The following is a 14797-nucleotide window of genomic DNA, read 5'->3' as shown; positions in this document are numbered from 1 at the left end:
TCTGGTCTCCCCGGACCCTGCATTCACTATATCTGGTCTCCCGGGACCCTGCATTCACTATATCTGGTCTCCCCTGACCCTGCATTCACTATATCTGGTCTCCCCGGACCCTGCATTCACTGTATCTGGTCTCCCAGAACCCTGCATTCACTATATCCAGTCACCCCGGACCCTGCATTCACTATATCTGCTCTCCCACAGTACACACAACATGTAAATGTGATTATTTTAGTAAATATAAACTGCTAAATACCTTTTCTCATCAGCAGTTAGTACAGTCTTGTGACTGCTATCAGTGTTCAGCAGAGCACTGGTTAAAGCTTGTAGGAGGAGTTTTTATTCTCCCCTGATTGTCCTATGAAGCTGCAGGACCCCTGACCCTCTGCCTGGACAGCGCTGATTGGCCCTGTGCTGATCACATGCACTCTCTAAGAGAAAAAAAAAACTCTCTAGCAATACACACAAAACTGAGCATGTGCAGCTTGCCCCCAAGGCTCTGTTCTATCAGGAGATGGATTGGGGACAGTAGAAGAAAAGGAGGATCCGAGAAGACAGCCTTTTTACACAATGCAGAGGATTAACCCCTTAGGTACCACAGTGAGTATAACAAGCATGCTTTACTGCATATACAAGAAAAAGAGGAAGGCGCCTCTAAGTGCAATATTGACAATTTATTTAGTAAACAAAGGATACATTGCACTTACAAGACAAATAGTTAAAAAGACTCATTGTTTGGTAATTAGATCCAGGTGGGACATCCAGCTGTCCAGCAGCAAACTCTGTCTATAGGATCAGGAAGTAGAGTCCAGGATGTGCCTGTGCATCAAAATGAAGCTAGGAGAGCAGAGTCGGATGTAGGTGGTGGAGGGGGTGGTAATTCACTTCGGAGCACGCTCAATAGGCTCCTTCTTCAGACTGATTTTACTGATGTGAGTTTAGTAACACTTTAACCTCTCTACCAATCTAGTCTAGGAGGCCGTTGCATACAGTATGTATTGTGCTGTCACAAATAATTATTATAATTTAGTGCAGCCTTCAATTTCTATATATCGTATTCCTTTTTCTTCCCTAACATCCTTCTTCAACATCTGGAATACAATTTTGTTCTACGAAAAATGACGTAACATCCAAAACATACAGCCATCAACTACTGCCACATACCGTAGTTGCCCTATTTCTTTAGCATGTTGTATCAAGGAGCAAAATACATTTTCAGCTAGAAACCTGAAAATGACAACCTATGAAAGTTTTGATTACAATCAGATATAAAAACAAGAGTGATCAAGTCCTATAAAAAGAAAAAAGGCTAATAGTGGTCAAGTAACTATCACATATACAAATGTCGAGTAAAATATAAATGCAGCGCTAAAATTAAAGATAATAAACCGTGAGCGCTAATAAAGTGATAACGTGATCAATCGTCTCTTAATGACGTCTTAAAAGAGTATAAAATCAAACAAAGTGACTGTAATGCATCATATACAATGCAAAACAAGTACAAAAAATTAGGTGATCCTGATTTAGTTGAGGACTGAATTGTCCAGTGCTTATCTGTTCCTGTCCTAATTTATGATGCTGGCCAGCCCTGGAATGTGCGCACATAAAGAAACTCACACTGACACGTTTGGTCTGTGAAAACTTCTCTCTAATTTATTGAAATGAAACCGTGAGTTTATATATGAAAAATGATGCGAACATCACGTGATAACAGCATAAGCATTATATTAGTCTTTGATTGGCCACTTTACACGAAAACAATCTCCGTCATGGTATAGGTGTGATCTTCTTCCAAGTCTTATCTTATAGAATTAAAAACATTCTTTTGTCTTCGAAATCACATGATGGGAGGGGGTCTGTGCCTGTGAGCAAACATTTCTTAAAGCAAGGATTTCTTAAAGTACCACAAAGCCCAGCAGGCAGAAAATATTCACACAACATATATATTCATGCTAAACATTTATAAATATGTGGAAAGAAATAGTATTAGAATATAAAAGTAAATATGTATAAAAATGTGTATAAAAAAGTGTGTATATATATATATATTCAATATGAAATGAAATAGACATTTTACCAAATCCATCACAATCCGTGCTCTGTGCTGGTGATCATATATGGTGACGGCCAGTAATATGATGAATGCACTCACCAGAAGCGCACAAACAATGATCCCTTTGATAACGTGCTGGTGCACGAAACGCGTCAGTGAGGAGCCTACCAGAGTGACGTCATGCCGCACACGGTCACCAGGAAGGCCGGCGGCCATTTTACTTACCATAAATTTATCTTTCCCTGTAATATCCCTGGCTTGATAGTCTGATGACAACGTGGAGCTGTCCCTGGAAACAGCGTGTGCCCTTTGAGAGTGGTGTTACCCTGTGTGCCTTGAGTGTGCCTGATGACCCCGCAGTCCTAGCACAGACCTTGATGACCATTGTTGGATGTTTACACACATTCGCATTTTTCGTGCGCTTCTGGTGAGTGCATTTATATTATTGGCCGTCACCATATAGGATCACCAGCACGGATTACCTAATTTTCTGTACTTGTTTTGCATTGTATATGACGTATTACAGTCACTTTGTTTGATTTTATACTCTTTTAAGACATCAGTAAGAGACGATTGATCACCTTATCACTTTATAAGCGCTTTATTAGCGCTCACGGTTTATTATCTTTAATTTTATCGTTGCATTTATATTTTACTGTACTATTTGGAGGTCTAGAGGTTCACCTTTAATGCTAGCTGCTGTTGATATTTTGCGCTCGCATATATTCTTTGCACATACAAATGTCGCAATTGGTAGTTTGGTATAAATATAATATTGTCTAAATAATCTCAGTGTTTTAATGTTGTCTGCCATGGTCTCTTTTTACTTTCAGTACCTTCATGACGTTTTATATCAAGTGTACATTTCAAGCGTGCTTTGTCAACTATATGAAGGTATCAAGCTTACATTTTGTTGATTGTTCCTCAGAGTTATGGCCGCTCTTTTAAGCTGGCCACACGCAGAGGAAATTTTATTAGCCATGTACCGCCCAAAGTTTGCTCAGTTGGTGGCTCTGTCGGCTGTCTACTACTTGACATCCCTCGATTGAAAAATCGAAGGAGCCCAGGTGCAAAACTATTGGGCGAACAGCACTTGCATCCAATCAGATGGGTATTTTGACAGCTGGTGGGGCCGGCTGTCAAAATACAATAGCAGCTTCATTCATCCATGCTGTGTATCTGCTTTTTTCCTGTAACTTTTTTCTGTAGGCTGAACAGGAAAAAGTTATGTGAGTGGACAGTGTTAGAGCCCCTCTGTGAATTAAAAATCGGTATCCAAAATTAATAGTACACTGTGATATAATAAAATAAACTCCCTGTGTAATGACACTTGAAAGTCCCACTTTCACCCTTGAAAGTCCAAAAAATTATTAAATAAACATTTCCAGTGTCAATGAAATATCCAAAAATACACAAAAATCAAAATCCCAAAAAATTATTTATCCAAATTCTGATTCAAATTCACCGTGTAACTCCAAAATTGCCATGTACCTCCAAAAAAAAAAAGGAAAACTGGATAGTGTATTATCCTCAATAAAACGATAAACAAAAATTAAATCATATAATAATTAAATCCAAAAAAAGAAGAAAAACTTATGTGCAAATAAAAACACAAAACTGTGAAAACACAAGTAAACTTCTATATACACATAAGTAAACTTCTATATACACATTCCTCTGTGAACACATCTAAGTGGCTGAATCACATACCCTTACCCTAATTATATAATAAACCAGTTTTCAAAGATAGTAATCCAGAAATAGTAATCCAGTGGAACCTCACTCCAATATCCTCAGGAATACCTTCAGATCCCAAATTATTCATTCTTATACTCCTGCCTTCAATTTCTCCATGTCACTCATAGATAGAAGAAATAACAGCCATATAGTGTAGTATGTTCAATTATAAAAGATCCAGACTTTAATTAATGCGCTTACATTTATAAATCATAAAAAAATGCATATATTCCCATAATTCCACCTCAAGCAGCTTCCTGGAACGCCAAATGTGGTAAACCTCACTTAAGATGGCCGCTCCGCCACTTCCGGTTTTTCGTGCAACGTACAATGTCACGTCCCTTGGCGCGTTTCGTCACTTCCTGAGTTCCTCATGTTTTTATTTGCACATAACAGTTTTTCTTCTTTTTTTTGGATTTAATTATTATATGATTTAATTATTGTTTATTGTTTTATTGAGGATAATACCAGGGGTGGACTGACCATTCGAGCACTTGGACACTGCCCGAGGGCCCGGGGTCAGTAGGGGGCCCCATGAAATGCCCCTGGTACCTTTTTTATAGGCTTTTTGAGTGTGGGCACGGACACAGGGGCCCCATTATCCCCTATTGCTCGGGGGCCCCATGAGTTGTCAGTCCACCCCTGGATAATACACTATCCAGTACACAGCAATTTTGGAGTTACACGGTGAATTTGAATCAGAATTTGGATGACTAATTTTTTGGGATTTTGATTTTTGTGTATTTTTGGATATTTCACTGACACTGGAAAGGTTTATTTAATAAATAGTGTTAGAGCCCCTGTCTTTCAGTGTCTGTTAGTCCTCATCCATCAACACATAGGGGGAGATTTACTACAACTGGAGCAATCTGGGGCAACTGGGCATGGTAGCCAATCATCTTTTAACTTCAGATTGTTCAATTAAGCTTTGAAAATAAAACCTGGAAGCTGATTGGTTTCTGTGCAGAGCTGCATCAGATTTTGTACAAGCAGTTTTGGTGAATAACCTCAATACTGTGCTTGTCAATAATATTTAGGTGAAAACGTCATCCTGTGTCAGTTATAATGTACTGCAAGGAATAATGTATACAGATACAGCACAGAATTCATCTATTACAGTCATCTTTTTTAGACTTGGGCAGATTAGGCAAATATTATTCTTGATTTACACTGTGAATATAACTGAAGACAACCGCTCAACAAAGAAATGGCCCAACATTGGAGGGCAAATCCTACAGGTCAAGACTTTCCTACATTTTAATGAAAAAGTACATTCTTTTGAGGATGGTGAGGTGCACATCTTGGACAGATAGGACAATTGGTTCATAAAAGGCATGAAAGAGTCCATCTATGTCATACTGGGACAATCATCACAGATGAGGGTTTGGGGCCTTCAGCACCATTTGTCATTCACATATAATGTGGTTTTAACATTTCTACTCTGCCATTTTGACAATTCACACCCTTCAGTTGTGTAAATAAAAAAAAAGTGAATGAAGTCACCAATGAAGTCTTCCTGACACTAAGGGTGGATTTAGGTACCTAGAACAAGTAGTTCCACAATCTCTACACCTCCCATCCTTTCCCATGATATTAGATAAAGGCATCAGTGCTACCTCTGTGGATACAAATGCTGGAGTATTTTCTGGACAACTAGAACTGAACAAGTGGTTTGGAGAAGCTATGAAACATCTTGTCAGGGTCCTGTCCATGGCAGAAGTTCTGGAAGATCTGGCATTTCTGCCAGTACTCTGCATGGCCGCAGAAGGACACATCAGCCTCAGTTTGGTGCCAGACAGCCTTTATAAGGAGGCTCATAACTTCCTTAAGTTGCTGGATGATTTCTAGCTCCCCGTGCCCTGTTATTGTTTCCTGGGACTTTGACCCGTGATCTCCTGTTACCTTACTCCTGGACCTGTCTACTCTGCTGTACCCCTGATCTGACCTTGGCTTAGCTTAGAGATACTCTCTCGCTCCTCTGTGTATGACCTCGGCTATCCCATCTGACTACGTCTGCTCTGATTCCCACCTGGTACCTGACCTTGGCTTGAACCGACTACCCAGTAAACATCTAAATCCCGGAAGGGCTTGCATACCACGCACAGGCGCCTCCTGTCTGCAGACTTCTCTGTGCACCAGCTGTGCTTCTGAGTGGACCTCCAACCAGCACTCCTACAGGCGACCTGTGCAACTTTGGGCCTGACTCCTGCTGTCCCACTCTCAGGAAAGTCCGGAACTTAGCCACAAGGGCAGACCTCTCTCCATTGGCCTCCATCACCAGGTACGTAGTACATCTTCAGCATTAGAGAACAAGTCCAATTAAATGCAACTGTCTACTACTAGATAAAACAGAGGGCAAACTCCCCAACTCACCTGGCTTACAGTGAGCTTGCTGCTTTCTTCTAAGAACTGCTTGAGGGAGACCATCTCACTTCCAGGTGACCCCAGTTTCTTCCTCGACTGGGCAAGGCATTCTGCTCCATCGCATGATTTGAGCCTCAGCATGGGGCTGGATGCGGCAGACTTTTTCAAACGCTGACCAAAATGCTGGACGGGACTACTGCTGCCGGACCACACTTCATTGTCATGGTGCAGACCAAAATCTCCACTGCTGTGGCTCTGGGACCTACTCTGAGTGGTGCCTGCAGTGGACAAATAAGCAGAATATTGAGAAGATGGTTACACCAAATGATGTACAAATGTGTTTATTCAGACAGGAGGTTAACAATTTGAGAGCTGCATTATTTACAAGCCAAAGATAGATGCCAACTAGCTGCATCACCCACAGGCTTCTTATTTCTTCTGAGGACCCTAGAGATCTCCACACCTGTGTTCTCAACTCCTCCTTCTGCAGTGGTCATTGCAAAGGTATTGTGCCAATCCCTAGAACATTTTTGGTGCTTGCAGTTACTTGTCATTAGAGAATATGTGGCAAGTCCAAAATTTCTGCCAATTGTACGGACAGGGCTTTCTATAGACAAGGTGCGCTACACTTGGATTTATGTTCGCACAAGTTCTGCCCCTTGTCATGAGATTATACTAGTTACATAGTTAGTCTGGCTGAAAAAAGACAAAAGTCCATCAAGTTCAACCATAGAAAAAAAAAGTTATAATCCTACACCCACAGTTGATCCAGAGGAAGGCAAAAAACCCAGTAAAGCATGATCCAATTTGCTCCTGCTGGGAAAAAAAATTCCTTCCTGATCCCCCGAGAGGCAATCTGATATTCCCTGGATCACCTTTACCTATAAATGTTAGTAAAAAAAGATATCCTATAACATTCCATCGTTGAGACCATGGGAGTAGAATTGGTTTTGTGTTTCCTGAGTTACAAAGAGCCCACTGACTCCTCTCCGACCCCCCTGCACTCTTCCCCGTAGCATTTTCTTGCCAAGTTTAGCATCAAATATCCAAAAATGGACAGAAGAGGGAAATAAATAAGTGAACAATGTATCACAATTTATAAAAACACAAAGTTTGGTGTGGTTTACCATTTAACATGCCTATTAATGCCATTTTGGTAAATACAGCCCTGGTGGTTCTGGGCAGAGGTATGTGAGACAGATTAGATTTGGATAGAGTATTGGGAGGTAGAACCACTGTCAGGTTTTTATTGTTGTGTCCTCATTAGGAAATTCACTCTCTAATTATCTTGATCACCAATATCGGCAGAAATGAAAGTGAAGGAAAATCCACAATTTTTAATTGCCAACCGAACAAGAGACCTGCCAATAGGGACACTTGTTCCTGTGACAACTATTGACAAAGGGATTTCCCCTTGACAGTGGAAAGACTTCCTCTCACTTCCTGTTGAATCTACAAGACAGGGACTACGGGGAAATCTCCCCAATGGGACACGGATGACAAAAAAAAAATGTACATTTACATTTTATCCAAAATGAAAATAAAACTGTAAATAGAAAAAAAATACACAGATCTGTTTTTTTTATAGTTTGGTAAAAAAGTCTGGGAACTTGTTAAGCTAGTGTCAGCTTATACTGGCTAGGTCTCTGTTGGGGATGGCCCCTTACTTCCTGTGCAAGTCACCAATGCAGGAAGGGAGGAAAAATCACCTTACAAGGACAAAAACAGCAATAAAAACATTTTTTTGTACAGTGAGAAGGTAAAAACCTCAGTCAGGGTTTAAAGAGTAAGTTCACCTTTTCATGATAAAGGAACTAACTCCAAAAATCCTGGTCAGCCCTCCAGGACCTTGCTGCATACAGTATAGCAGTCGTAATGTCCCGTGCTGCCAACCAGTGGTGCATTTTTTTCATGTGCTGCCCTAGGCAACACTAAAATTGGATGCCCCCCACCCCACCAGCACTCCCACCCTACCGCCACCACCACAGCCCATCACCGCAACCCCCCCGCCACCATCACCACAGCCCATCACTGCAACCCTCCCCCCCCCCCCGACACCACCACAGCCCTTCACCGCAATGGCCTCCCCCAATTCCCCCGCCACCTCCCACCACCGACCAACACACATCCACCACCATCCCCGCGGCGATCACCTGATTCACGCAATAACCTTAACCTCCGCAATGACAGAAGCAGCCGGCCATCTCGCACCCTCCAGCAGCGCGCAGCCTCCTCCAGGATCTCATGGCAGAACTGACCAGGTCCCCATCCCTGCCATTTGTGCCCCTTCTTCCAGGAGGAGGCACTGCTCCCCCCCAAAATAAAAATTGCCACCCTAGGCAAACGCCTTGTTTGACTTGTGGTAAATACACCGCTGCTGCCAATGTAGCAGTCAGTAGACTATATGCAGGAATACACAACCCCGGAGTGAGTATCCATCATAATACTCACAATGGCCAATGCTCACTGGTCGGCGGTGTACAGGCCACTACACTGGCAGCACAGGGCATCACGGCTGCAATGCGCAGCGGCGTCTGGAGGAGAGGCCAGGATGTTTGACGTTAGTTCACCTTTTCATTTTGCCCAAACAGGGGAACTTCTCCTTTAAATTGTTCACCTTTGGAACATGTTACATGTTCCACCTGTATTTAGGTATGGCAACTTTTACATTACTTTCAGTAAAGCCCTAATATTTTCGGACTCAGATGCAGCCACTGAATCCTTGACCTTTATACTTGTTCTGAATCAGAAGCCAGAGGATCTGCATGACCAGCAACTAGTCCTAAATAATGTAATTAAATGGTAGACTACATATTTCCTTAACAAAACTGGAACACTTACAAACGGCAAACAACACAGGAGAAACATGATGATTTTGGGGTGCAAAATTCAGTGGTGTACAGCAACCCATCATAATATCTATGTGAACACACAGAAGGTTGGAACAGAATACTGCACTCTTCTAATCATCATAGTTCCTTTGTATGGCAATAAAAAAGTAATATATTGCACTTTACAGTCCTCAGATATGGTGTCTGCATTAGTTTTCTTTTTTTTTTCAAGCTTAGAACATTTTGAATAGAGAACATACCTGTTAATTTTGTGAGAAATGCATTGTCTGTGTCACTTCTTGTAAGCTGCACTAAAGAATAACTTGCTCCGTAGCTATCTTCTGTAAACTACCAATTGCCCTGCTCTCCCATGTAATGGAGAAGAAGAGATATGGGCATGTGTGTAGTCCAGTGTTTTTCCATTTTTCTTCTCAGTCAAGGCACCCTTTAGAATTGTGCACCATCCCAAGGTACACCAGTCTGAGGGCTCATTGACACCAGGAGGTGCGTTCGAGTGCACGCATGTTTTTTTTTGCCTTCAAATCCCCCCTCTTAGCACAACTACCCCCACGAATCCCCACTCCCTGAACACCCTCCCAAATAGCCCCTCCAAGCACAAGCCCCCCCAAATCACCACTCCGACCACAACCCATATCCCCCCCAAATCCTCCCTCCTAGCACATCCCTCCAGCAAATCCCCCCTCCTAGCACAAATTTTGGGAGGAGGAGCAGTGGGCTGTGTTCCCTCCCCCTACCCCCTCGATCCTGTGTGTATACAGGAGTTGACACAGGATCACTCTCAATTCCCACTGTACATTGTTTGATTACCTACCCACACCCAAAATTTCTGCTGTCTGGATGAGAGCAATGTGGGGAGGAGATAGGGGGTTGTAATCAAGCCCTATACAGTCTGATCTGAGCTCCTCTGTTAACTCCTGTATACAGAGAGGAGGCAAAAATCCTCTCAGGGGACCAGGAAAAAAAAAATTTCTCCCCTGCAGGAGCAAGTTGCTTCATGCTATGCTATTTTTTTGCCTTCTCTGGATCAACTGTGGGGGTAGGATTATAACTTTTTTTTTTTAATGGTTGAACTTAATGGACTTTGGTCTTTTTTCAGCCAGACCATGTAAAAATCACAGCCTGCTCCTCCTCCCGTTTCTCTCCTCCTCCCCGCTGCTATTTCTACTGCTGCAGGCAAAACAGAAAGCTGTGCAGGCCACCAGAGAAGTCCTCAGTAACCGATGACGTCATCAGTTGGTAGGATGTGGGCAAAACAAAAGGCTGTGCAGGCCACCAGAGAAATCCTCAGTAACCGATGACATCATCAGTTGGTAGGATGCGGGCAAAACAGAAGGCTATGTGGACCACCAGAGAAGTCCTCAGTAACCGATGAGGTCATCAGTTGGAAGGATGCGGGAAAAACAAAAGGCTGTGCGGGCCACCAGAGAAGTCCTCAGTAACCGATGACGTCATCAGTTGGTAAGATGTGGGCAAAACAAAAGGCTGTGCGGGCCAACAGAGAAGTCCTCAGTAACCGATGACGTCATCAGTTGGTAGGATGTGGGCAAAACAAAAGGCTGTGCGGGCCACCAGAGAAGTCCTCAGTAACTGATGAGGTCATCAGTTGGAAGGATGCGGGCAAAACAAAAAGGCTGTGCGGGCCACCAGAGAAGTCCTCAGTAACCGATGACATCATCAGTTGGTAGGATGTGGGCAAAACAAAAGGCTGTGCGGGTCACCAGAGAAGTCCTCAGTAACCGATGACGTCATCAGTTGGTAGGATGTGGGCAAAACAAAAGGCTGTGCGGGCCACCAGAGAAGTCCTCAGTAACCGATGACGTCATCAGTTGGTAGGATGTGGGCAAAACAAAAGGCTGTGCGGGTCACCAGAGAAGTCCTCAGTAACCGATGACGTCATCAGTTGGTAGGATGTGGGCAAAACAAAAGGCTGTGCGGGCCAACAGAGAAGTCCTCAGTAATCGATGACATCATCAGTTGGTAGGATGCAGGCAGGCGGCCCGCGCAGTTTTCGGTTTTGCCACTAATAGTACAGATAGCACTGGGAAGGAGGTGAGAGACAGGAGGAGGAGCAGGCTGTGTTCTCTGCTTTCACCCTAAGTTAAATCAGAATCACTCTCAGACCGAGCTGTTGGTGCAGCACCCCTGAGGACCCCAATTGAAAAACACTGTTGTAGTCCATATCAGGAGAGCAGCCTAGGGTGACAACCAAGGCTTCCTCCATAGACACAGTGGAGGAGCGATGAAGCCACCCAAGGATAAGAAGTGTTATTTGGAGGATTACTGGGTGAAAAAGCAAAAGAAGCTTGAATAAAGAAAACAAATTCAGCCACCACATCCACACCAAGGACTAGTGACCTTCAATATATCACATATTTGGTTTTGGCTTTAGATACAATATAAGTAAGCCTAAAGAGGGAAATGGTTGACAACATCAATGAATATGGCACAAAGAATAATAAAACAAAATGTCTACAGCATACCTGTCACTTCATGGAGTGAAGCATTATTATTACTATTACTAAGGGATGTCCTGCCACTATCAAGGCTGGCTGGTCTGGGAGCTAGATGAGAGATTGGAGACAATGGTGACAAACATTTAGCAGGTGACACAACATGGCTGCATTCTGATCCATAAATGCTCAAGAGTGCAGGGGAGTCATGCATTCATTTTCAAACTCAACATGCTCATCACTGCTAAAGCACGGACACAAAGCCAGAGTGGGCGGCAGTGACAATTATACACAGAAAAGTGCTGTAAGAACAAAAAGGGAGAGAAAGACATGGCAAGGTGGATGGGTACAATCAAATCAGAGTAACGTAAGAACAACACTGACAATGGGGCAATTCCAAAACAAAACAAGAATCCTAAAATAACACGTGTTTTTTTTGCCCCCTATTTTTTTTTTTTACCTAACAATGTTTACCAAATTGTTGTGGTCCATGGTTTTGAAAGAAAGCCTACTACTGAAGAGTCTAGCAAGTCTAAAAATGAAAGTAAGACTAATAATGAAAAATAAATATTATTAGGGCTGACCACAAATTGGAATGGCAAAATTACTCCAAACCCCAACTTGCATCAGGGAATCTCCCAAACCATTCACTTCCCCACTAGATGATATAACTGGAGATGTGGACCAATGGACATTTCTGGTACAGTGATAAGTACCCGCAATAATCCTCCATAGCTTTGCATTAATAGTGGGACCAGATCTTGGTCAAAGTTGGTGAGGCTATGTTGAATAGAATTGCAACGTGAGCTCTAGCAGTTGAAGTTGCTGTGCTCTATAAATCAATATCTGTGCTACAACGTGGCACAGATATTAGCCCCAGATCTCAATCTGGTCTAACCAGGCGCATATCTGCACATTGGGCCGATTCCCTCTGATAAGCATCTGTATAGACCAGCCATTCTCAACCAGGGTTCCTCAAGAGGTTAACTTAAGTTGTTACTAACAGAGCTCTCATCTGATGGTTTCTACATGTGTCCAGGTCTAACACCACTTGGAGGAGCTACCAGCATGACTGCAGAGGTGGAGATCTGACAATGGTAATATTTTTACCACTGACCACCAACATCTGGGGCAAGGTCTCCAAAATTTCTAAACAGTTTACTGTCTTTCAGACTTTAGGGGGGGGCAGACTGAGGCCATTGGGAGTAAACAAGTCCCATTGTTAATGTCATTAGGCCCCAATGCCAGTGTTATTGGGAGGAACTGTGCTTCATCGTTGGTGTAAATGAAAGGAATTGTGCGCCCCATTGTTATTATTATTATTATACAGTATTTAGAAAGCGCCAATAGTTCGCCCAGCGCTGTACATTACAAAGGGGGACAGAACATGTGACAGAACAATAACAATACAATGCAAAACATGAGGGGATTGAGGGCCCTGCTCTTTCGAGCTTACAATCTAGGAGGGAGGGGATGGTGGCAAAGGAGGAGATAGCTGTGGGGGATGGAGTGGTAGGAAGAGTGGAGGAGGTCGGCAAGTTAGCAGGGGGTGGGGTAGGCTTCCCTGAAGAGATAGGTTTTCAGGGTGCGCCTAAAGGAGAGGAGAGTAGGTGATAATCTGATTGGTTGGGGCAGGGAGTTCCAGAGGATGGGTGACACCCTGGAGAAGCCCTGGAGGCGGGCATGGGAGGAGGAATCGTGCCCCATCGATGGTGTCATTGGGAGGAATTGTGCCCCATCATTGGTGTCATTGGGCCCTGTTGTTGGTGTCATTGGGAAGAACTGTGCACTATCGTTGGTGGCATTGTAAGGAATGTGCCACATCCTTGGTGTCATTGGGGGGAACTGTGCCCTATTCATGGGTGTCATTGGGTGGAAATGTACCCCATCCATGGATGTCATTGGAAGGATATGTGCCCCCTCATTGGTGTCATTGGGAGGAATTGTGTCCCATCCATGAGTGTCATTGGAAGGAATTGTGCCCCATCTGTAGGTATCATTGGGAGGAAATGTGATCCCTCGTTGGTGTCATTGGGAGGAATTGTGCCCCATTGTTGGTGTCAGTGGATGAAATCTTGCTCCAAGGCAAGATAAAAGCAAGCAAAGGGCTATATCTGGCCCCTGGGCAGCAGTTGAGAGACCACTGATCTAGGGTAAAATGGTTGAGAAAGGCTGGTACAGATGCTTACACGAGGGAGGCTTAGTTGGGAGAAGCTCCTGCTTTCCCATCAGAATGGATTTGTTCTTTACCACTACCTGGATATATCCCATCTGGTCAGCTAATGGACATTCACAGGCAGGGGCGGACTGACAACTCATGGGGCCCCCAGGCAATAGGGGATGATGGGGCCCCTGTGTCCTTGCCCAAACTCAAAAAAGCCTATGAAAAAGGTACCAGGGGCATCTCATGGGGCCCCCTACTGACCCCGGGCCCTTGGGCCGTGCCCGAGTTTCCAAATGGTCAGTCCGCCCCTGTTCACAGGAGCTCTTGTGTTTCCATTTCAACTTCTGTTTTAAGAGCAGACATTGTAACATGCCTTCTCTGACCTTCAATAGCCAAAATGTTTTCTTCTGTGCTCTTCCTCGGTTTAGTTTAATTTTATTACATAGGCCTGACTTTTCCTGAGCAAGCACCAACAATGACCATCCCCTGTTCAATGACAACGCCCCTACGGGCTACTGAGGTAGAACTGCAGTTGGCAGGTCTGTGCCCCAGTAAAAGTGAAACTACAGTCAAAAAGGGGTTCAAAAAAAGTCTTCTGACTAATAATGATAGAAGCAGGCATCTTTCGGTATATGGACTTAAGTAGGACTTTAGAAAGATATACATGGAGTATAAGTTCATTTTCCATCATTTTTTTCATATTCACGTAGTTAATAACTGGAAGACCAATAAAGCTTAACATTTCAAATATGACCCATCGTTGGAAATCTCCATGGCGGAGCACATTGGGGTCGTGGAGCACGTTCACCGCAATCATAAAGCAGCTTAGCTCGTGTTAAGCATGGTCAGTAGGCAACCATCGTGCTCAATATCCTTAACAAGTCCTAAGATGGATATTTACCAGGAACGGTGGAACCACTATAAGAATCATCACTTGCACCATGACCACTGACATCTTCATAGGAAGCGCCATCTGCAAAACAAAGAGCGACATTAAATTGAACAATTATATAAAAGCTGCGGAATCTTCTTCAAAATGTGAACTTCGCACCAAGAACTACGACTTTTGAAAATCAGGTAAATTCATTCGGAGTTTTGCAGGTATGGTTGTGATCCTCAGCATGTTATTTTGAAGAATGGGCTTTGGGGGAAAAGGAAGTTTCACATAGGGGGTGGAAAA

At 43.4% G+C, this 14797-nt stretch overlaps 1 protein-coding gene across 12 annotated transcripts in view; it reads right to left on the bottom strand.

Moving 5' to 3' along the window:
• The window catches only part of CCDC88A (coiled-coil and HOOK domain protein 88A), a 204214-nt gene that overhangs the window by 25672 nt on the left and 163745 nt on the right, over window positions 1-14797 (bottom strand). For 8 of the 12 annotated variants that reach the window (XM_089663901.1, XM_089663902.1, XM_089663904.1 and 5 more), the window contains 3 exons: window positions 14519-14590; window positions 11484-11564; window positions 6161-6429 (listed from right to left, as the gene is read on the bottom strand). In XM_089663901.1, coding sequence (XP_089520027.1) covers window positions 6161-6429; window positions 11484-11564; window positions 14519-14590 — 422 coding nt within the window. The remainder of the gene's footprint in view (window positions 1-6160; window positions 6430-11483; window positions 11565-14518; window positions 14591-14797) is intronic. The other 4 variants (XM_089663906.1, XM_089663910.1, XM_089663911.1 and 1 more) reach the window with 2 other exon arrangements.

The sequence above is a fragment of the Staurois parvus genome, unplaced genomic scaffold, assembly GCF_062004578.1.
Source record: "Staurois parvus isolate SC_StPar_1 unplaced genomic scaffold, SC_StPar_1.0 ptg001798l, whole genome shotgun sequence".
NCBI lineage: Eukaryota > Metazoa > Chordata > Amphibia > Anura > Ranidae > Staurois > Staurois parvus.
Note: the sequence above shows the minus strand (reverse complement) of the source record. Positions and strands in the feature narration are given on the sequence as shown.